We start from the raw sequence: 25,136 nt of genomic DNA, 5'->3' as shown, positions 1-25,136 counted from the left end.
ATGGCAGGAAATCCCACGATATCTGCTTCGAAGTGGGCTATCTGAGTCCACACTGCAATATATTCCAGTTCAAAGCAGATAATGTGGGATTTTATTCAGCTGCGTGGAAGGGGCCTAAGTGACCGTATTGGAATATTTTTCAAAACAAGGTTTGTTGCCAAGCTAGTCTCTCTCTAAACATTTCTGTAACTATAATAGACTCTCAGGTAACTGGCAGCCATGGGGATTGGGAGGTGCCAGATAAATTGAGTTTCTGGTTGCTTGAGAGTTACTATTAAAAGTCGGCTTAATACTCTACTCCACACTATACCATGCTGTAAACTCTGTATTGGCATAAAGTAATTAAAAAGAAATAAAGGCAAATAAAGATGGACTTAATGTAACCCTCTTTTGCTATATTATAAAAACATACTATCCTGTATAATAAGAACTTATTATATTCTAAGTTTTAATTAAAGTATTTTCAGTTTGCTTGAGTTTTGATTAACAAAATCTACTGTATTAATATAACAACCTTGTTTTAAGACTGTTTTTGCTACGATCACACTGAAGTGATAAAGGATGGCAGACTATGTGTTGTCGAAGGCTTTCATTGCTGTATGGCCATGTTCTAGAAGCATTCTCTCCTGAAGTTTCACCCACTTCTATGGCAAGCATCCTCTGAGGTTGTGAGGTATATTGGAATACTAAACAAGGGAGGATTATATATCTGTGGAAGGTCCAGGGTGAGAGAAAGAACTCTTGTCTGTTGGAGACCAGTGTGAATGTTGCAATTAATCACCTTGATTAGCATTGAAAGGCCTTGCAGCTTCAAGGCCTGGCTGAAGCTTGCCTGGGGGAATCCTTTGTTTGGAGGTGTTTGCTGATTAGTTTCCATTATACTTCACCACCTCTGAGGATGCTTGCCATAGATGTGGACAAAACGTCAGGAGTGAATGCTTCTGGAACATGGCCATACAGCCCGGAAAATCCACAGCAACCTGATGGCAGACTACTCCTGCAAAATCTGTTTTCTTTTATACTCTACAATGGCCCCTTCATAATGGGACCAGCTTCTGGCTATGAATTTTAGGGAGGTATAGGGTCTCTGGTGGCACAGTGTGTTAAAGCGCTGAGCTGCTGAACTTGCAGACCAAAAGGTCCCAGGTTCAAATCCCGGGAGCACAATGAGCGCCCACTGTTAGCCCCAGCTCCTGCCAACCTAGCAGTTCGAAAACATACAATGTGAGTAGATCAATAGGTTCCGCTCCAGTGGGAAGGTATTTATTTATTAATTTATTACATGCATTTATACCCCGCCCTTCTCCCCGAGGGGACTCAGAGCGGCTTACATTCTGCCACGAGGGCCAGCAACAAATATAATATAAAACAAAACAATTAAAACATGATAAAAACATGATAGAAACGTGATAAAAAGTATATAAAAATTAAAACGCTGCAAGGCAGCGATATTGCACCATCCTCAGTCATTCACTACTGCTACAATTACAGATTTGCGACCTGATTACATCAGCCAGTGAGCTTATTCGCTGAATGCCTGGGCTCCAGGTAACGGCGCTCCATGCAGTCATGCTGGCCACATGACCTTGGAGGTGTCTATGGACAACACCGGCTCTTTGGCTTATTAATGGAGATGAGCACCAACCCCCAGAGTCGATCACGACTGGACTTAACGTCAGGAGAAACCTTTACTTTTTACCTATAGTTGCAGAAATTTTGCAGAACAATTTATTATCTGAACCTTTTAAAAAAACAATAGCTGACCAGCAGCCCCAGTCCATTTTTCCTCCTTGACTTATGTCTAGCTGGGTATCTTTTAGTAGCATCAGCATTGGGTGGATGGTGAAGTAGGGCTGGAGAAATGTAGGCATTCAATGTTGGGTTGCAGCAGCATTATCTGGAATAGAACCTGAAATGGGAAAGAATGGCTTACCTGACCTGAATGTTTCATTGCACATATGTGTTACAGTATTGTTAGTTAAGAATGAAAAGTTTTGAGATTGTAGTGAACTTCTCATTCTCTTCTTTCATCTCAACTTCTTCCTCTCTGCCTTCCTTTTCTTCCTGTCTTCCTTCGCTCTTTTCCTACCTTCCACTTTTTCCCTCCTCCTCTTCTTCTCTCTTTTTGTTCCCCCTCCCCCCCTTTCTCCTCTTCCTTCACTTGCTTGAGAGTCTGGAGGGAACTGGAGACCCCATAAGCTGTGTCCCTTTCCTTGCTGCAGGGGTGGGGTTTGGGAAGGGGACAGAAGGGAACAGGAGCCATTGCTTATACATAGGAACTCTCTCCCCGCTCTGGTGACTTCTCTTTCTTTCCCCTCAGTTCTGTTCATGAGATCTCTACTTGTGTAAAGCAAAGTGACCCATTCCCCCACCCCCACCGCCCTACCTCACCACATGCACACATAATGAGTCAGTACTTCTCAATTTAAGGGAGACATGCAAGTCCAATACAGAATCCAGGAGGATCCCCCAAATTAGCTGAATTTCTGGGAAATATAGGAAAGTTGATTATTATAATTATAAAGTCCCCCACGACCTTCTGGCAAACAAACTAGTAAAATGTGGGCTAGGCAAAACTGCGGTTAGGTGGATCTGTAATTGGCTAAGCAAACGAACCCAAAGGGTGCTCACCAATACGTCTTCTTCATCTTGGAAAGAAGTCACGAGTGGAGTGCCACAGGGTTCTGTCCTGGGCCCGGTTCTGTTCAACATCTTTATTAACGACTTAGATGAAGGGTTAGAAGGCACAATCATCAAGTTTGCAGACAACACCAAACTGGGAGGGATAGCTAACACTCCAGAAGACAGGAGCAGGATTCAAAACGATTTTAACGGATTAGAGAGATGGGCCGAAACTAACAAAATGAAGTTCAACAGGGACAAATGCAAGATACTCCACTTCGGCAGAAAAAATGGAATGCAAAGATACAGAATGGGGGACACCTGGCTCGACAGCAGTACGTGTGAAAAAGATCTTGAAGTCCTCGTGGACAACAAGTTAAACATGAGCCAACGATGTGATGCGGCAGCGAAAAAAGCCAATGGGATTCTGGCCTGCATAAATAGGGGTATAGCATCTAGATCCAGGGAAGTCATGCTCCCCCTCTATTCAGCCTTGGTCAGACCACACCTGGAATACTGCGTCCAATTCTGGGCACCGCAGTTGAAGGGAGATGTTGACAAGCTGGAAAGCATCCAGAGGTGGGTGACTAAATTGATCAAGGGTTTGGAGAACAAGCCCTATGAGGAGCAGCTTAAAGAGCTGGGTATGTTTAGCCTGCAGAAGAGAAGGCTGAGGAGACATGATAGCCATATACAAATATGTGAGGGGAAGTCATAGGGAGGAGGGAGCAAACTTGTTTGCTGCTGCCCTGGAGACTAGGACGCGGAACAATGGCTTCAAACTACAGGAAAGGAGATTCCACCTGAACATCAGGAAGAACTTCCTGACTGTGAGAGCTGTTTAGCAGTGGAACTCTCTGCCCTGGACTGTGGTGGAGGCTCCTTCTTTGGAGGCTTTTAAGTAGAGGCTGGATGGCCATCTGTTGGGGGTGCTTTGAATGAGATTTTCCTGCTTCTTGCAGGGGGTTGGACTGGATGGCCCATGAGGTCTCTTCCAACTCTACACTTCTATGATTCTATAATCCTTTGTATCCACCGGGTTTTCCTACAAGGCCCATCATGGATACCAAAATCTGTAGATGCTCAAGTCTGATTGAGCTATTTTTCTACATCATTGCATACAGTGATGTAGCAAAATTACATCCAATATATAAAATGGGAAAATCATGGTTTGCTTCTGGGATTTATCCACACACACACACACTTTCATACCACGAATAGTAGAATTCATGGATGCAAAATCTATGGATGCCGAATCCGTGGTTATAGAGAGCCAAATGTATTTCCCTTATGCTTGGTATGTCCTTTTTTTCTCCTATTGCTGGCAATGCAGCAACAGGGTGCTTGTGTTTGGTGTGGGTTTTTTTTTTATTATAGCAGAGTTGTTGGACACCTTAAACACAATTTCATCTGATGATGAAGTCAATAAAAGCATATGTTGAATCAAATCTGTAAAGTTAATCCAAGAGCCTTTGCTAGTTTTGCTGCAGCAGCCTAACACAAGTACCCCTTTCTTTGTTTTTTTTAATTGCCATCTGAACTTCTAAGAAAGGCAAAATAGAAAAAAGAAAGTCAATCTTGGATTTCTGCATACTTGACATAACCTTGGTATGGTAATTTATGAAAAGCATTGTTTTTCATTCTTTAGATTTTTAAAGAAGTATCTTGACTTCCTGTTGTCTCTTGATGACCAGCAGCATTCCTCCCAATGTCATTGGACGAAGAGTCCTCTGCAATGGGGACTATGGAACTGTTCTCTTTGTCGGCAGCGTTCCCCCGACAACAGGTAGGGTGCTTTTGTTTTTCTCACATACTGCTGCATGTTGAGACTAAGGCAATGATAGAGGGTTCCCTACAAACCTCTGTACTGTTTAAAATTTAACTCCTCATTGTGTTGGTATACTCCATTCACAATTCAGGTGAAATCCAACTACAAGAACAGAGTCTAGCTACTGCACTGTTGCACTTCGTTTGAAGAAAATTGAATATGTGTCCCACTGGCAGATGATATATACTGGTACTGAGGTGGCATCTGTCATTGCTTTCTGTGTGAGACAAAGAATATGCAGATAGATGGGGAAAGTGTGAACAGAAGAATGAAAAATAGAAATACAGTAGAGTTTTGCTTATCTAACGTTCTGGATTATTCAATGCAGTCTGCCTTTTAGTAGTCAGTGTTTTTGTAGTCAATGTTTTCAATAAATTGCAATGTTTTGATGCTAAACTCGTAAATACAGTAATTACTACATAACATTACAGTGTATTGTACTGCTTTTTCTATCGATTTGTTGTAAAACATGATGTTTTAGTACTTAATTTGTAAAATCATAACGTAATTTGATGTTTAATAGGCTTTTCCGTAATCTCTCCTTATTATACAACATTTTCGCTTATCCAACTTTCTGCTGGCCCGCTTATGTTGGATAAGTGAGACTCTACTGTAGGTACTTGCTTATTGAACAGAACTCAAACTGCTGTAGTTTGAATTTACAGTTATAGAAGAGTTTGTAGAATGGATAACCAAGTACACTTAAATTTTGGGAGCATCATAGAGAAATAGAGATTGAGGAAGAACTAGATGGAAATTTTATGGATGCTCAAGGGAAGACAAAGTGGTGAACATTAGAAAAGCCAGTTAAGAATTTTATGAAGTTTCTACAGAACTGTAAAGTCCAAAAGCTGAATACTTGAATATGATGTCAAATTCTGCAAATTCCAAAAGTGCTTTGATTCAAATCTGAATTGCATGATTAGTTCAGTTATCCACAACTGGTTTAGAAATTATGGTGCTAAATACTATGTCTCTTAGATAGCAGTATGTCTGATACACTTTTGCAGTTTGACAATGGAAGAGTTTGACAATGGAAGAGGCCAATTTATTGAACTAAAATTAGGATTTGGATATATCATCTAATTAAATGTTGCGAACTGGATGTGTTTGAGAGTTGTTCCTTTTACTTCATCGTCGTTTTGATGGCAGAGTGACTATTTTGGTAGTATTTCTTTAGTACGCAAGACTCTCAGGAACCAATTTTTGTTTGTGCACTTGTCTGGTTAATTGCATTATATATTAGTCCTTAAAATGAGGTACACATCACTGTATATAGATTATTGAAATCCTTGAAGAATGGATGACACTTCCTTGAAAATCTAATTCAAAAGGTACTAGATACTGACCTTTTGTATAATTTATGGGTTTGAAAACTTCGATTTGTTTGGATTTATTTATTTCAACTTTATTATTCATTCATTCATTTCTATCCCACTTTTTCCCCATGGATGGAATTCAGAGCAGCAAACAAAAGTTTAAAAAACATAAATACATGCACATCTATACAAAACTTTGATTCATGTATTTGTATAATTATGCTAGGAGTTTGGCTTGGAGTGGAATGGGATAACCCACAAAGGGGAAAGCATAATGGTAGTCATGAAGGAATACAGTACTTCAAATGCAGGTGAGTTACCTTCAAAATATATATTATTTTTAGAGGAAATTGGTTTTCTTGTGGGATGGGGAAAAAACACAAAGAAGAAAAGATTAGCAGAATTGACATTGTACTCTTAAACTCTCACATTGAGGGCCAACTAACAGCCATTTACATATATTTAAATCACTTATCAGTATCAGTAAAGTAGGAAGGAAGGGAGAGAAGGAATGTAACATTGCTTTTAAGACTATCTGGATTTTATTTTAGCTTTTGTTGATACAAACTCTCTTTTGAAGATGCAAGCATACTTTCTCAAATTTGCCTCTAGTTCCTGCTCTCATTCCCTGCTCTTGGAGAAGAGATTTTAATGTATTTGGACATAGCTCATAGGTACTAGGAAAGCAAGGAGTGACATCTCAGCCTTTGTTTTACTGAGACTCAAATCTATGAGGAATGAAAGAAGGAAGAACTTTTTGCAGTGGCCTAAGACTATTGTAATGTTAGGGTACTTAGTGATGTATGGGTTTGGTTTGGAGAAGTGTATGTACAGCCTGACTAATTTATTAGTCTGATAGAGAAAGCATTTATCTGCCTTAGTCTAGTAGTATTTTACTACAACTGAACAAGAGTAGTGACATCATACAAACTGGGAAGGGCAGAAAAACATGGGCAGAACTTCCATTCCGACAGGGGCAGAACTTAGAAAATACTGAGCGAAGCTGCATTGCCCTGCCTGAAGAGTTCCTTTTGCTTCCCTTTCACAGTGTTAGGGATCACCAGTTTTTCTCCAGAGAAAGATGAAAAGCAATTTTTTCAGTAACGCCACATTTTTAGAGATACCTTTAGAGAACCGTCATTTTCCTGCTCCCTATTTTAGGTGCCTCAGTCACTTAGTCTGCTTTGGCTGTCATCTTGATTGTGCACATGCACAAATGTTCAAATATGGAAATGGTAATAGTGATATCTTGCAAGGCTGTTGTGATGATTATAGAGAATATGTATGAAGCATAACATAAACATAGCAATGTAAATGTAGTGTATGCAGTAGTTACTTCAAAGAGTTCAACATTTTATATGCAATTTTGGTACAAAATTGCTATAAACGTTTCAAAGCTAGGACAAGGGAGGCTGTTTTGTTTTCTTAATACGTGCATTTTCTTTTAAGACACCTTTCAGGAGGATCTTTTATCCGTCCAAACAAGGCTAATTTTGGAGTAGATTTTCTTTCTGCTGTCCGTGAAAAGTATGGATTAAATGAAGATCAAGAAGACCCTGAGAGTAGAACAGAAACATCAATAGTAATTGGAAGGAGGACTGTGCAAACGATTGGGTTTGATTCCATTAAAGAAAAACAAAAGCAAGTATACCTCCTGTGCAAATGGAAGGCATCAGAATGCTGACTATTATTGGCTCATTGGTATTAGTAGTTATAGTAAGACATGTGCTTGCAGAACTGACCTCTGTGCTTTTGTTGTGTCTTTCTGTATCAATTCTAACAAAGATTATACTGACTCCACAAGACTTGAGTTCAAAGTTCCATTAAGTTCAGCATGGCTTATTCCCAAACAGATTTTTACAAGATTGCAGTTTATAATCTATACTAAATCATACAATCCAAAGATGTATCTTAGTATTCCAAATCAAAATGTTATTGTAACTCTGCAGTCCTTACCTGTATCCAATTTTTCTTTGTTTATTCTCATTTTTTTCTTTCTCAGACATCTGCAAGCTGTTTCTTTGTCATAGAAGCACATCCTTTTTGTAATCTTTATTTAGTTTGGATAGGTTTTTCGTTGGAGAAACAGCATCATTGTTAACAAATCATAGCACTATGTAACATTACTGAGAAGAAAGATTGTCAGTTCCTGGTTTGAAAGTGTTACTTCCTGTTTAATTGTGCGTTGCTTACTTTGAAAGTAGCTGTTATACTCCAGAAACTTCATTTTTGTGGCTGCCACAAACTTTATTGAGTTGAAAAACTGTAGCCAATTGTGCTGCAAAATGTCCTGCAAAAACTTTTTTTTTTGCATGTTAATAAACCTCCTCCATGTTTTTATGATGGAACCAATTAGGAAATGTCATTTATAACCCGGGAACAAAAGTCATGTTACATGATGATAATCTAATCATAATCTAGAGTAGTTTTACAATGGAAAACTTATCTGGATTCATCTCTTTCCCAAAGTCTGGAAATTCATTTCAGCTAATGTTACAAATAAGATTCTAACACAGTGATACTGTTGAATCAATCACATTATGTTTATTTGCACAAAACATAGAAGAACAAATCTTTGTGATGCAATAATAATATTGATAATAATTTTATTTGTTATCGCTACTCCTCATGGCTAAAGACGAGATATTGCACAGTCAAAACACATCAACATGAAATACACACACCAAAACACACGGGTCAAAGATTTAAATGCAGCAATAATAGAATACAAATACAAAACTTGAGAGGATTGGCCTGCCAGAAGAGATGGGTCTTCAGTTGTGTCTTAAATTCTGACAACTCATTTAGCTGTTGGATCTCCTCTGGCTCAAATTATATGGGGGAAAGGCACATAACTGGTCTATGTGCAAGAATGAGAATTCCATATTCTTAAATTCCTTTTTGATCAGGTTAGATATAGCAATCTTAGTTTAAGAAATATAGGCCCCTTCTACACTGCCATATAATCCAATTCAAAGCAGATAATATGGATTTTAAATAGCAATGTAGAAGGGGCTATAGACTGCCTGCTTAGCCTCCCTACTTAGCCTTGGCCACACCACACTTTCCCATTTTGGCCATTGGCCTCACTACGACTGGTATCACCCAATGCATTAACTTATGATGTAATACCCATGAACCTGACCATACAGACTTCTCAGTAATTTTTTTATACTAATGTCACTCATATGTTTTAATTTTTCTATGCAGTTGTTGCCACAATTTTTTCTTTTCAAAAACCCTCCAACTAGAGGAAATCAATTAGCCTTTAATTTTGCCATTCTACAGAATTGTGAAAAAAAAATCCAGAAAATAATTTCCTAAAGTTCAGTTTTTTCTAAACCATGTGAATTTGAATAGGAATTTATAACCTGTATTTACATAACACTCTTGTTGATTGATTATGAAAAACAGCTTTACGTCACTTAGAACAACCCCACTATGTATATTCACCAGAAAACATTTGAGATAGCAAGAAATTAACATCAAATTAGGCGTGAATGTTGATATGAAATGAAAACCTTTCACCTGTGTATCTTTCTTTTCCTAGTTGGTTCCTACCAGTCTTAGAGAAAGGAATGTTACTCTTATCAGAAGTTCTTTGTTCTTGGAGCTAGTGACCTTGACAGTATGAAGAAAAAATTTGCCTCCTCCTTTTCCTCTAAACATTTCCCAGGAGGGACCCCAAAAGATAATCCATTCTAGTCCCCTTTCAACCAAGCAGAAATGCAAAACCACAACAGCACCATCATCATCATATACCAAACCACAAAGACTTCTCAGTAGTTTTTGGTACTCGTGTTACTCATAAATTATGATTTCAGCATATTTCAAGATGTAGTGACAATCCCGATGGCAACAAAAACAACAGACAGTGCAAATAAAACCATGGGATTCAAAGCATCATTGTAATTGGATAATAATAACGCTTCTTACTGGAAGGTTCAAAAAGCAAAGTAACAGAATTTAAATGTTTAGTATATTGATTGAGTACTGATAGAGGCTTGTTTTAATGAGTGTTTATGCTGAACCCCCCTCCCCCCCAATCCTGCATTTCTGTAATTTACTTAAACCACATTTTCCCCTTACACTCAGAGGACATTATGGTTTAACCTTGAGTAGTTTCTTCTCCACTTTAGTAAAATGAGATTAAATCACATTTTACAAGTGGATATCTAATGAAAAGCTACAGTTTAAAGAAGTGATAGTAAAAATGCCAGAGTTTGAAGATAAAAATCAAAAGAGGCAAATGTTTAGTCATGATGCTTATTCTTGGATTAATTAATCCGTTTTTTTAATACAGTATTAGGTTTGAGATCTTGTATCATTAGTCCTTTGAAAATTAGCCATCCAAACCCTTTTAACTGTTTTAGAGTTAAGAAATTAAAATTAATACTAGATATGCTAGAAAGGGATTTTATTTTTAGTTACAAAACTGTAGAAGTACAGATCAAGGCCTTATATTAATCTAAATCATTGACCAAATCTTTACGTGGTCTGGGCCATTTGAATGAGATTGTTCTTTGGACATTTCTACATTGCTTTTTGATATTAATCTATTATTTTCAACATCTTCTCTTTATTTCTTTCTCATGTCAAAACATGCAAGCATAGAAATTGCATTATTTTCTTCTTTTTTCACTATAAAGAATGTGCAGAAGTTCTTGAAAAATCTTCACATTTATGTTTTCTGGAATCAACTGATTTATTATTTGTTTATTGTATTTAAATGTTTATATTTTTATACTTAAATATTTCACTGTTCAAAGGCTACCATGTATTATTCCCAGATATATGTTCCCCTCTCCTCCAAATGTACTTTAGCCTAATCACCATTTTTTCTTTTAGGCAGTTGAATAATATGAGTGACATATCAGTCGATGAATGTGCGGTGAGCGAAGCAGGTCAAGAAGAGGAAATCAAAAGAACGTGTCCTAGAATCCTTTTTTGAAATTGCAGAAGCAATTATTAGTTAATCTGATTTGGGAATTATTTTTTTATTGCAGATATTGCTTGTTTCTTGCATTATCCATTTATCTTAGGTTTGCAGTCTTATTTATTAGCCCATGAAAATTACTTTTTTGCCTGTGGACTCAGAAGTAAATACTGTTGTAGCCGTTGGGACATTATCAGATCACAATGCAGAAATTAGAGACCAATTATTCCTGTCTCGCCCCATGTGGATAGCAAAGAGAATCCATGATACTTAGTTAGTCAATTCATGAACAAGCAACAGGAAATGAGCTTGTTTGAACAGATAGTTTCGTTGCCAGGCTTGTTGTCCTTGCTCTCTTATTTTGGAGAGAACAACTTGTAGCTTTTATTGGTGATTTTTTTTTAATTGGTGATTTTCCTTCTCAACTTCTTCTACATCAAGCGTAGATATATGTGAAACCCTAGGGACTGCATTAGGAATCCCTAACCTTTTACATCTGCCTACTCCTGATATAGGAGACCTTGAGGGAAGGTACCCCAACTGTACCAGTTTCTACAAAAAAATGTCCCAAATGTTATTTAGGGGCCAGAGGGCATATCACTCTGTATTAATGCTTTCCTAGCCCTCTAAATGGCAGTTTGGTTTATTTTTAGATTTAAAAAAAGTATTTGAAAATGCTTGGAAATGCTTGACCTGGTTCAATGGCTCCATGAGGCATACAAGAGGAGGAACTAGTTCTGCCGGGCACCCGCCAGGAGTGGTGAGATGCGGCCGGCACAGACTTTTCCCGTTGGGCACAGTGTCTGGCCTTCACCAGCTGGAACTGGGCGCCCGGTGGAACTAGCTCCTCCTCTTACCTACACTGCTGCAAATTTATGTTACAGCTGGGCAAAGGAAGGAAAGTACTCAGCAAAACAAACACATTACACCTCCCATACAGCCCCCTTACTCACCTCCTGTGGACAATGTTCACACTGCAGCCCCAACTTCGGGAGGTGGGGGACAACATTTCAAACAGCTGTTTCTCTAGGCAGCAACGTGCAACTTTTCCTTAATCCCTCCAACATTTTCGCTGGCCCATTTATGTTGGATAAGCAAGACTCTACTTTGTGTGTATGTATGTATATATGTGTGTGTATATATTTATATTTATTTGTGTATATATATATATATGTCTGTATATATATGTGCGCTACATGCAGTCATGCTGGCCACATGACCTTGGAGGTGTCTACGGACAACGCCGGCTCTTCGGCTTAGAAATGGAGATGAGCACCAACCCCCAGAGTCAGTCATGACTGGACTTAACGTCAGGGCAAAACCTTTACCTTTACCTATGTGTATATTTATATTTATTTATATGTGTGTGTGTGTGTATAGATATAGATATATGAAAAAGTATAATATTTCTTAACATCTCTACACTGCAATATTTCCTAACATCTCTACGCTATTTGTGTTTGGTTATGCTTTCCTCTCCTCCCCCTCCTCCCCATTTAGTGACTTCCCATCCCTTGGGTTGGATACATTCGTATACAATTCCATTCTTCCTTCCTATTATATTGTTTTTCTATTCTTCCTTCTGGCCTAATATTTATTATTTATAAATTGCTGTGAGTCTTTCGGGCTATATGGCCATGTTCCAGTAGCATTTTCTCCTGACATTTCACCTCAGAGGTTGTGAGGGAATTTATAAATTTCCTACACATATTCTAATAGGTTAAATTATGAAACCTTCTATAAAAACTTTTCCTTCTTAATCTCCTTTGTTTTAAAACATTACATAGCTGCTTTTCTCTTTCTGTTTTAGATTAGAAATGAAATGTTTTATTTTTTATTTTTAACATCAAAGTAACCTTTTTTGTATTAGAGAACAATGGAAGAAGACAAAGATGCAATAGGTTAAAAATGCCCATTCTGTATCCTCCCATACCCTTCCCCATTCATTTTGCAATAATAATATATGCAAAAAGAAACACAAATATGCTGGAAATGTCCTGATCCTGCCAACTGATATTCAAAGAGTAATATATTGCTTACTGCAGCACTTCTTCTTAGGAAAAGCTTTGCTAATATCCTAATTACTGTAAAGTTCAACCTGCTATCTTTCAAGGTGAAGGTTTCAGAATCGGATACAGTTTTCCTTAATAAACATTCATAGATATCAGACGGATAAATCTATCAAAAAATCTTTTATCATCGTGGAATGAAGTTGTAAATATTGCCTGCCAACTTGAACATCTAGAAATCCTTAATGTCAGGTACTTAATAATCATTTTGTATAAATTCTATCCAGGTTACTTTTGAATAGTTCACTGATTCATAGCCATGCTAGTTAGGTTAGAGTTGACGTGAATAGCAAAAATCACATACCAAAAAAAGGATTGATCCTTGACCTCTCTGAGCATGTGCTCCTAGAATCATAGAGTTGGAACAGATCTCATGGGCCATCCAATCCAACCCCCTGCCAAGAAGCAGGAAAGTCACATTCAAAGCACCCTGTTCTGTTCAAATTAGAGCTCCCTGCAACTATTTTTAATTTTTAAAAGAAACATTGGAAAATAGCTGAATGCATATTCTATAGTTTGGCTATTCAGTTAGGATTTTAATGCTAGGTATAGTTTACAAGTTATCGCAATATATTGAATTAAAAATAGTTTGGCCTCATCTGTTTCTGAAATGCACATTTGCAGTATATATCTTGAGAATTTAAAGATCTGTTTTGTAATATACATGAAATATAAGTAACAGGAAACTGACATAAGCATAAAATTCTATAGAAGGTGTGTAGAAATTCAACAGAAGAGATGTAAAAGGGAGAGAGGACTTTGGCATAAGATTTAACCAAAAGCTATTTGGATTGAATGTGTTCCATTCAGGAACAATGAGAAATCCTTCTTCTGTTTTTGCTGTAGTAAAAACAAGATGAAATTTCCATCTACTTCACTACCATCTTCAAGAGCTTTTTGTAATTTGAAGGTGTTAGCACTTAATCAAACAGGAGTGACATGGACTGAGGTAATGCATGTTTGTGGTTATCTTTATGGTTTATTATATGTTTTTATAATTCTGTTGTTGTTGTTATTACATATTATCATATTTATTTATACCTTGCTTTATCACCCCAAAGGGGACTCAAAGTGGCTAACATTACATTCAAATGTGTATATGTTTGGATATGTTTGAGCTTCTGGTTTAGACATATTTTTTTCTGGAGTTCATAAATACTTCTATTCTTAGCAAGATAGGAAATAATGGGAAGGTTTCTCACTACTTCCATCTTCACACAGAAAAAAAGGGATCCTGCAAAACAAAACAAAAACCTGTTATTCACTAGGATCCCATCTGTCAAAATTCAGGGCAGAAAATACTCAAAACAGAATATGTGCAGTATGTCTCAGAAATATAAACAACTGTGATCAGATCTATTTTATTTCTTTATTTCTTCAAGAGTCATGAATAGGAGCCTGGAACAAGATACATAAAATTAAAATAACTGTAAGCACAGGAAGTGATGCTGAGTATGAAAACTGAATGGTGCTTTCAGTCCTTTCACATTATTAACCATTCCTTGTTATTCCAATTTGTTTAATTTGAAGTATATTTAACAATAATTTAGGCATGGGTAAGGAAAACTGATTTTGTTGCTGTTACTTATATTGCATTATATTGTCATATTCCATTATCACCTAGAAATTAATAAGAAACACCCTTTAAAGAGTAATCTGTGTCTTCCCTTGTTGAAAAACACAAAATGTGTCATTGTTGAAAATTAAATTTGCTTGCTTATTTGTTGAATTTTACAATCATAGCCAACTTATCTTGAATACTTAATATCTACACAAACAGATTTTGAAGCATTCTGTATAGTTTCGTTGCTGTATTTTCCAGTTCCTCCTCAAAACATGTTTTTGTAAGTTATTTACATGTTTATTTTTTTTTAATTTTTTTTTTGCAAATCCATTTATAGATTTCACTTAGGCTATAAACTGTCATTTGATTCCTCATCTAACTTCATTTCAGTGAAATCACTGGAACTTACCCATAAATAAGATTATGACTGAGGTAGTTGAATGACGAAATCACTTCAAATGTTAAAGGCAATATTCTTGAAAAACCTCAGAGTAGTGGTTCTGCCTATTGGAATAAGAACATGAGAAATGTACTACCTCGTTCCCTTTTAACTTCCTTAATCCCCGAAGTTGGTTTGGTGAGGACAACAGGACCTTGCTGAAGGGCCTTTCTCGCCCCAGCAAAGCTGGGGTAAGAGAGGAATTTGAAAGAGGCATCTTTGTCATGAAGACTTTTACAACAAAAGTTAAAACATCCTGCTCAGACTGAACAGAATATCTTACTTTTGACACCAAAAATGTTATGAATAACTTTTCAATAACTTTAAAGCATAGGTTCTTTTTATTGCACTTTCAGTCTGAGAGGTATAGCAGAACTTTTACAGAACAACAAAGAACAACATTTAGACATACAAACATACAGATTCTATGCAGCTACATTGGATTCACAAACAACCTACAGTTACATTGGCTAAGAAACAAACGGGGGGGGGGGGGGGTTTACATTTTCATTCATCATTCACACACAACATGCATCCATCTTCATGCACACAAATATTACCATATTCTTTCTCCCTCCTTGGAGAAGCACCTGCTTAGGCCAGACCCAGCTTCCACTGCTGCCTGCTAAGACATAGTTCTAAAACGCCAAAACTTCAAAAAGACCATGACTTCAAAAGGCACTCTTTTCTCTTCCCATGAGAAAAAGAGGCCCCAAAAAGTGAACAGAATCCTGCTTTCCCATAGCAGATCTGCCACTCCCAAGTACACCATCTCCACTGAGCATGGCGGGTGAACAGCGTCGCTGTCTGTCACACCTTCTGGACTGTCATAAGGTCACTTATATAGCAATATTTTGCTGATGATGTTGTCCCAAAGTTGTAAATGAATGCTAGACATCTTCCATCCTGGAATATCCTCAGTTTCCTGGACCAGATGTTGATTCCTCTTGATTGGTGTTAGCAAACACAAGCAGCTCTGCCCCAAAAGTTCATCAAGTTAGCAAATGTTGACAGATGTTAACAGATGTAAACATAACATTTCTCTTATCAGTCACAGTTCTTATCACAGTTCTGCCAGGCAGGTCTCGTTAGCAGGTTTTAATTACAATTCCTGAGCAGGTAGTTAATGGTTTGCAGGCCTTAGTCTACACTGGTGTCTTCAAATGTACTAACTCACTCATTCTTCCATTCATACCACATATCATATATGCATATTTTGGTCACCTATTTGAAAGTTGTCCCTCTACTTTCGGATGGGAGGGTGGAGCCAGGTGAGGCTCACCGCCCTCCTCAGTTTTATTTCGAGTGGCATCCCGACCCTCTCGCCCATTAACAGTACAACTGAGATGGTCGCCCCTGAGGGGCCGGGTAGGAATTTTTCCCCCTCCATTCTGGGGCGGGGGGGGGGGGTCCCCTACTCTGTACTGTTCCAGCAGGGCAGATTGGGAGGAGAGGGGGCACTAAATAGGTATTCCCATAAACAGAAAAGATGTTGAATTCGGAGCACAGACTAGGTGCCCACTTGGATAGGCCAGGAAATATAAACTGGCCCCATGATGCAAATAAAAGAGGGCTAGGCAAAACAGGGGGCCCAGGAATTGGGAAGCAGAAATTGATAATTTGGAAAAATTATCCTCATCAAGTTCACAGCATGATGTATTTGATATGTTCACAGTCTACATAGTGATTGGGTTCTAGTGAATTAATTAGGTGACAATAATAAAAATTGCCCTTAGTTAATCCAATCGTGTGTGGCCTCTTCATTTGTGGAGGTGGCGTGGCAATGGCATGAGCTGAAACACTATGGATAGAACGGGAAACAGGCATTTCTGAAAATTGCTGTGAGCAGGTTCACTGCAATACGCACCATTCAGTCTTGCTCCTTTGACTCACTTTAAGAAAACTTTTGCAGGGAAAGGGTGGTTTTTGATCAGATTTGATGGGAAGACTAGTTTTTGCCAGACCATTGCACATAGATTTATCTGGATCTAAGCCTTTTCTATCTGCAAATGAACTCTTTAGTGTTCATATGAACAGTGCTTAGCTTTGAGCGGTCAATCCTCCTGCTTAAGGAGCTCCACTGGCTGCCATTCACCTTCCGGACCCAATTCAAGGTGCACGTGATCACCTACAAAGCCCTGAACGGTTTGGGACCCTCCTACCTTAGTGATCGCCTCTCCCCCTACGAACCTGCACAATCTCTTCGTTCGTCAGGGGAGGCCCTCCTCTCGCTCCCACCTCCGTCACAAGCGTGGCTGGTGCGGACGAGAGAGAGGGCCTTCTCCGTGGTGCCCCCCCGGCTCTGGAACTCGCTCCCCAGGGAAATCAGGCAAGCCCCCACCCTGGTAGCATTCCGAAAGAGCTTGAAAACCTGGCTCTTTACTCAGGCCTTTAGTTAAAGATTGCTCATCCCCATAGCAATCTGTATCTGTGACCATTCCTGTACCATTCCTTGATAAAGACACAGGGTCTATTCCCATCCCAATTTGCACTTCCAAGAATTTGCAGCACTTTATCAGTCACCTCATGTTTACAATATTTATATGGTGCACCTTACCCAGTCTACTTTTACAACCTCTCCATTTTAATCCATGTTTTTATTAGCTCTTGTCATTTGTTTTTACTGGCTAATGTTTAAATTTTTATAATTGTGCATGTTTTTTGTCTATTGTTGTGTTTTATATTGCTATTGTTTTTATTCGGGCTTGGCCCCATGTAAGCCGCCCTGAGTCCCCTTTGGGGAGATAGAGGCGGGGTATAAAAATAAAGTTATTATTATTATTATTATTATTATTATTTGAAGTCTAAAACAAATGTAAAATATGTATGTTAATATGTATATTGGCAATAATTCTTTTAAAAATTGTTAAAGCACTATAATTGTAGATTTATTTATGCATAAAACTAGAAAACATCTTAAAGAAGGCAGAGAGAGAGAGCAACCAGCCTCCATTTAGGGGGGCTGTCCCCATATCCTCAGAGAAGCTGCCGGGAAGGCTGTCTTCTTCATACTCAGCAAATGAGTCTGTAAAAGTAGGATGGATTCAAGGCCATCTCCTGAAGACTAAGGCTTGAATGGGGTGGTACGGCCATTCGCATAGTTTGGATCTCAGTTGTATAGTGTTTTTTGGGCTATAATTAGCAGAACTAGTTCAAGACATCCGGATGCAGGAGAGATTTCTCAGTTCCTTAGATCAAAATCTGGACAGGCTCATATTAATTGCATTCTTGTTACTTTGTTTGTGTACTTGTCAAGGCATATGCCCTGCAACTTTTGTACTAAGTGATGTTTTTCTATTAGGTTCTTTTATGTGCTACAGGGTGGCCGGCTCTTGAAGAACTCTACCTGGCTTCCAATGAGATTTCGCTTTTGGAGAGGTACGAGGGTAACTGTAAATGCTGCAGCCACTTGTGGTATCGCTTATTAAGATATTGAATGTTACACACCATTTTTGTATCTGTCCTTCTAAAAGTGGATACTTACTTATGCATGTGAATATTAAAAATGCATTTATCTTTTATTTATTAAACGGATACCTTGTCTCTGCAATTGAACAATACATCAGTAATATGCACATAAAACAATAACAGTGTAGTTAAAATTCAAAATATGTTCTATAAGAATGTTTTTCTAAGTTTAAATTTTATTTGTTTGCTTGTATTATGCAAATAAGAGAACCTCTCCTACTTATTAGGAGTGTTACTCACTGTTTAATTATCTAGTTAAAATGCACTATTCTCATAAAGGTTGAGATGTAATTATGTGAAGATGTAAGGAGAAACATCACACGTGCACCCCCTTTTTTACTTGCACACACCTTTTAGCAACCCGCTGTTATCTAATTGAAAGAGCAGGAGCCCTTAGAAAAACAGATATTGGGCAGAAATACTGTTTACAAACAACTCTGTGTTTGTTGTTGACAAGCTAATCCATCAAAATCTGGAAAGTCACTGCCAAACAGAGTCAATGATACTGAGCTTAGATGAATCAGTTGTCTGACTTGGGATTGTGTGAAGTAACTATTACTTATTACAGAACTTTCCAAACTCTGTGTCGCGACATGTTAGTGTGTCGGCTGCAATGTGTAGGTTGAATTAATGAGAAATTATAAAAATCCAGAAATGTATGTTCATCTTACAAATCATATTATTTTAAAATATAAATGAAAAGTTTTCATGACATATGTTGTGTCATACATTTCATTATTACAATTTCTGTATATATTCATATCTCTTATGGATTGGTTTAACCTTGGGTTTGCTAGAAAAACTGAATTACTGTGTCGCAAAACGTATGTCACCAATATGAAATGTTTGGAAAACTGTTGCATTATCTTAGAAGGTATTTGTTTTTATCTCGTAAGAACTGCTGAAGTTAGACAACCTTTTCAAGCACAAATAGATTGATGGATACAGTACTGTACATGTTATAATCTGTGATTAATGCTACATAAAGAAGATCAGAAAATTAACAGAACAGAAAACAACTCTAATATTGTTTAGTGTGGCAAAGAAAGTTACCATATTTATTTGGATCTAATGCTCACCTTTTTTTAGCTAAATTACCTTCCCAATATTAGGGTGTGCATTAGATTTGTGTCATAGGGTAATCGTAGTCCTGAGCCAAAGCAAAAGTAAAAGTTACTTCAGGAGCACCTGGAGCTCCTATTTGAGGAACATTTCTAATTTAATTGCCAGGACTCAGTGCTACGGTATGTGATCCTGGGATTTGTAGTTTGGTGAGACAGTGGCATTCTTTGGCGGTCCCCATGATCCCAAACTACAGCCCCCACAACCCCATCCATAGCATTGAGCGAGGGCATTTAAAGTGGATTCATTCTACAGCATAGATGCATCCTAAGGTTTTCTTTTCCATTACTGAATGCTTTGGTGTTCTAACACTTTTTTTTTTGAAAGAAGAAATTATAATCAGGCAGCAACTATAATGCACACCTTTTTTGGCTAAATTACAAAGAGTTTATTTTTTGCTGCAGTGTAATAATAATATAATGTAATAACTTTATTTTTATAGCCCGCTCCATCTCCCCGAAGGGACTCGGGGCAGCTTTCATGGGGCCTAGCCCGATAAAACAATCAAATATCAATGATAAAACAGTAACCTCAATTATCAGTAAAACAATCGATAAAATCGACATGAAGCATACAATATTAAAACAGAAGACTAATTCATAAAACCCAGTACAGAATGTGCCGGAATGGGGAAGGTATTTCACGATTGAAATGGACAATACAGTGCAAAATAACATTGGCAACACCTCAAGAATGGGGCTATTATAAAATGGGCAGATAGATCAGTCCAACAACAAATTGTCAAAGGCCTTTTGGAAGAGCCAGGTTTTTAAGCTTCTTCGGAAGGAGAGGAGGGTAGGGGCCTGCCTGATCTCTCTAGGAAGCGAGTTCCAAAGCCGGGGGGCCACGACGGAGAAGGCCCTCTCTCTCGTCCCCACCAACCGCGACTGCGAGGGTGGTGGGAGCGAGAGGAGGGCCTCCCCCGACGAGCGAAGAGAACATGCGGGTTCATAGGGGGAGATGCGGTCTCTATTTACGTTTGCCAGCAAATACTTTTTTGGTTTTAGGGTTTTGAAAATTGAAGTACGCATTAGATTTGATGGTGCATCTGACTTGAGGGTAGTGTATATCTGTTCCTTATATATTTACAGCAAATGATTTGTAACAGTCTTTAAAAAAATCTTAAATGTATTTTTTACACAGACCTATTGATACCTTACATAACCTGAAATGGCTAAACCTTTCTGACAATCAGTTAACTGATGGAAATCAACTTCACCTAATTGCAGATCTCCCCAGGTAAATGTTGTATGTTACTGCTCTTAATTTTTAGTCATGGTTCATTCTGGTCGAGTAAAAGCATATTGTGGAACACAATATGGGGGAAGTGTCAGTGCTTTACAACACTTGCTGCTGAAGCAATTTTCTCAAGTAATGTCTTCTCCCTGGTTTCTTTTCATAGGAAAGAAACCGCTACACTTTATTTTAAATATGTATTGAAGAGCTTTAGTTAGCTATTCACCATATTACAATCTCTGTTCTGATTAATAATAATCACAAGCTTCTACATTTAAAATCCATGCTTAAAAATCGTACTCTACTTTTACATTTCAGGTTAGAAACACTCATACTTTCAAACAATGCAATTTCTTCAATACACTTTCCTGATGCTGGGTTTGGTATGTAAATAAAATGTTTTTCCATTTTTCTATTCTTACTTTAATTATTCTCTATTACCTTACGAATTTCTTTTCCTTCTCTGTCTCCATTTTTGGGCAGGTTGCAAAACTAGCAAGTTTCCTTCCTTAACACATCTTGGAGTAAAGTGCAATAGAATTGTAGAAGTAAGTAAAATGTGGTGCTATGCATTGGGTTTTGAAGAGATTTCTCAAAAATACTCAACTAGAACATACTGCAATACTTGCAGCTTTAAAATTTTAAAAATTAGAAGTAATTGGTTATGCTCATGATAACTGATAATGCTAGGTCGGTTAATTTGCTGATGCATTTTTGTACAAAGAACTGATTTGGACAGGATTGTATCCTGTGTTTTTATTGGCATTAGAATTCATGAGAGTATATACATTTTGAGACAATGTTGCCAGGCCAGTCCATATAAGCTTTATATGTACCTCATAGTGAGTTATGTATTCATAACATTCTGATTTTATTAAACATATTTTGCTTGTTTTCCTTTCCTTTTAGCAGTAGTAAATTATTATTGTATCCTTAATTTTGTAAAATGAATTATGTATAGTAATATGTAGAAATTTCGTATTCAGTGTGGCATCTGGATGAAAAAAGATAAAACCACTTTTGCTGCTTTCTTGTTTTCATAAAGCTTTTTAAAAATAAGACAAATTAACCAAAATGTATTATTTATCCTAATAATGAGACTCCTAAGTAAAGCAGTGAGAATAATTCCACGCTCACTACCAGAGCTAGTGTTAAGAACAACTAACAGGGACTTTCTATATTTGGGACTTCTTACTGCAAAATGCCAAATACTCCCTACTTCAGTTCTCTAGGAACAGAGTTGAAATCGTTCCAAATTTTGACATTTAGGCTTTTTTGTAATTATGCCAGTATAAAACCAAAAATAATTTTATTCCTTTGGTTTTTCATCTTAGCAAAGTTACAGCAACAAGGCATTCTGTATATTGCTAATTTATACAATAACTATTAAAATATGCCACAGTTGAACAATCATTACAATAACAGCACTGTTGGCCATTTTCTATAGCGTTATATTGAGTAGAGAGAAGAAAATGCTTATTTCAGATTTGGCCATTTGATGTTGCCACATTTTTCCATTTTGTTGTTTCAGTGGTCAGTTATCAATGAACTTGATAAGCTACAAAATCTTCATTCGTTGGATTGTCGGAATAATCCGTTGATGGAAACAGACAAAAATATGGAGACTGTGAAACAGCTGCTGATTGCAAAAATAGGACAGTTAAACTTTCTGAACAAGTCTGCGGTATTTTTATTTTTATTTTCAAGCAAGTAGCACTACAGGATATGAAAGGCAGTGAGGACTACAGCCACAAAATCATAAACAATGTGCTTTCTTTTTCTGTGGTCTCATGTGTTTCCTAAAAACTCAAAGAACTAACACCAGGAACAATATTCTGATGTTGCAAACTGTTTCTGTCATTTAAAGAGCATTCTGTTTCTGAAGATGTGAATCACTTTTTTTCCAGTTACAAAACAGTTTGAACCAAAGTAATAGCATTAAGCTACCCATACTGCAGATTTTGCATCCAGAAACACCTAGAGCTTTGCTCTAGTAGCCTCACTATTGTTCCTACTGTGCCTTCTCTTCCTCTGTTTCCAATTTCTGCACTTCCTACTTTTCTCTAAACTGGGCTAAATAGCCATATACATGGCTATGGTACTGTAAGGATGTTATGAGTTAATGGGAATTATTGATATGATTTTATTTGTTTATTAAAAAAGAAAAAAGGGGAGTTATGTATTGATGAAGACAGGTCTCACACAGAAGCCTGTGGAAGCAGTGTACAGCAGGTTGCGATAGCAACGTAGCCTCTCCTTGGAGAAGAAGGGGGTGTGGCTTAGTTGGCAGTTAAAGCTGAGCCTTTTGAAAAAAACGACTGCTGTTAGATAGACTTCTAAAGAAGTAGGAGCTGTTGGAGTTAGCTCTCTTTTAAAGCTTGGAAAATTAGGAAATTTAGGCTTGTTTACACAGGCAGACGGCAGCTTAATGTCATTCAGGGAAAGGCTGAAGATATAATCTATTACATTCTGAAAGAAGTTGTTTAAGAAATATTCATTCAAACAAGACTGCGCTGTAACTTAAGATCCTGAAACATCTATATATTGAAACCACACGTTTCTGTACAAATAAACTTGAATTTTGTTGGTTATAAAGATCAGTCTCCTTGCCTCACTCTGAGCCTGAGGGAAAGCCATTACCATTGACTATTCATCACTTACTTTAAAAGACATTACCTCACGTTGGTGGCAGTTACCGTACTTTCCTATATAAGTTACCATATTTACTCATATAAGTTCATCAGTTTTGTTATCCTTCCTTACCCTCCAAATCCTCCTGATATATATATACTCCAACCATATCTTCCCTCCATATTTGAAAGGCGGTTTACAAATTGGTGGCAGCGGTGGGATTCGTTTAACATCTCAATCCATAACTGCCACCAACGTGAGGTAATGTCTTTTAAAGTCAATGGTAATGGCTTTCCCTCAGGCTCAGAGTGAGGCAAGGAGATTGATCTTTATAGGTACCATTCATTGTCAGCAGTTCATTTTATCCTCTTCTGCTGCCTGTGACTAGGAATTATAGTTAGCAATTGGTTTGATTAATCTTGGTGGTGCTATGTATACATATACTTGTTTTGCCACAGATCTTCCCCGAGGAAAGAAGAGGAGCAGAACTCGACTATAGAAAAAAATATGGTATTGACTGGTTAAAGGCTGGTGGTAACCAAGATCCAAACAAGAACAACCCAAGTGAAGAGTTTCTTTCTGCTCATCCCAGATTCCAAATTCTCTGTGAGAGTAAGTAGAGTTCCAATATAAAGTAAGTCTAGGTTCTTTTTTCCTTCCTTTCATATTTTTAGAAAATTTGTGTGTGCTATGAAGTGAAACACCACTCGAGGATTCAGGCAATTTACCCACCCTTATTTCAAGACAATTTTTTGGGTCTGTAGTAACTGAGTTAGAGTTGGTCCATACTTCACTTTGCAGTGTGCCATGTCAGTTGGCGACAGCAGTCTGGTTTGCTCCCACTGTTCCCATTCATCTGCCACCCTATGTGATTTCTTTGTGATAAGAGACTGGAATGTGAGGCCCCACACAGCTTGAGTAGCAGCTCTACATTATTGTACATCCGCATTCTTCTATGTGGAATAGAAGTGGAATATGTCTAGGACACATGTTTGAAACTCAAAATCCACAGGCAGAATCCCAGCCCACCATGTCACTTTAGTCCAGATGCTAGACTGTCACTCCTGTATTCCTCATCATTAGTCAACATGACTAGAGTTGATGGGAGTTGTGGTACTGGAAGGCGGCAGTTTGTTCAGGATACTGGCATTTGCATTTAGATAGAAGGCTTGTGGCTATATGATGCCTGATATTAGAATCATAGAATAGTAGAGTTGGAAGAGACCTCATGGGCCATCCAGTCGAACGCCCTGCCAAGAAGCAGGAAATCGCATTCAAAGCACCCCCAACAGATGGCCATCTAGCCTCTGCTTAAAAGCCTCCAAAGAAGGAGCCTCCACCACAGTCCAGGGCAGAGAGTTCCACTGCCAAACAGCTCTCACAGTCAGGAAGTTCTTCCTGATGTTCAGGTGGAATCTCCTTTCCTGTAGTTTGAAGCCATTGTTCCGTGTCCTTGTCTCCAGGGCAGCAGAAAACAAACTTGCTCTCTCCTTCCTGTGACTTCCCTTCACATATTTGTACATGGCTATCATGTCTCCTCTTAGCCTTCTCTTCTGCAGGCTAAAGATGCCCAGTTCTTTAAGCCTCTCCTCATAGGGCTTGTTCTCTAGACCTTTGATCATTTTAGTTGCCCTCCTCTGGACACATTCCAGCTTGTCAACATCTCCCTTCACTGCGGTGCCCTGAATTGGACACAGTATTCCAGGTGTGGTCTGACCAAGCCAGAATAGAGGGGGAGCACGACTTCCCTGGATCTAGACGCTATACCCTATTGATGCAGGCCAAAATCCCGTTGGCTTTTTTAGCAGCCACATCACATTGTTAGCTCATGTTTAACTTGTTGTCCACGAGGAGTCCAAGATCTTTTTCACACGTACTGCTGTCCAGCCAGGACAGAATTGT

General features: G+C 38.0%; 1 protein-coding gene across 2 annotated transcripts in view; it reads left to right on the top strand.

The window, feature by feature from the left end:
- tbce (tubulin folding cofactor E) overlaps nt 1-25,136 on the top strand; it is a 31,383-nt gene that overhangs the window by 527 nt on the left and 5,720 nt on the right. For both annotated transcript variants that reach the window (XM_062975374.1, XM_062975365.1), the window contains exons 2-13: nt 4,271-4,408; nt 5,996-6,080; nt 7,219-7,414; nt 10,622-10,706; nt 12,867-12,966; nt 13,621-13,723; nt 18,079-18,155; nt 20,511-20,606; nt 20,922-20,986; nt 21,087-21,151; nt 22,135-22,287; nt 23,693-23,846. In XM_062975374.1, the coding sequence (XP_062831444.1) occupies nt 4,309-4,408; nt 5,996-6,080; nt 7,219-7,414; nt 10,622-10,706; nt 12,867-12,966; nt 13,621-13,723; nt 18,079-18,155; nt 20,511-20,606; nt 20,922-20,986; nt 21,087-21,151; nt 22,135-22,287; nt 23,693-23,846 (1,279 nt within the window). In that variant the 5' untranslated portion in view covers nt 4,271-4,308. The remainder of the gene's footprint in view (nt 1-4,270; nt 4,409-5,995; nt 6,081-7,218; nt 7,415-10,621; nt 10,707-12,866; nt 12,967-13,620; nt 13,724-18,078; nt 18,156-20,510; nt 20,607-20,921; nt 20,987-21,086; nt 21,152-22,134; nt 22,288-23,692; nt 23,847-25,136) is intronic.

The sequence above is a fragment of the Anolis carolinensis genome, chromosome 1 (genome assembly GCF_035594765.1).
Source record: "Anolis carolinensis isolate JA03-04 chromosome 1, rAnoCar3.1.pri, whole genome shotgun sequence".
Classification (NCBI taxonomy): domain Eukaryota; kingdom Metazoa; phylum Chordata; class Lepidosauria; order Squamata; family Dactyloidae; genus Anolis; species Anolis carolinensis.
Note: the sequence above shows the minus strand (reverse complement) of the source record. Positions and strands in the feature narration are given on the sequence as shown.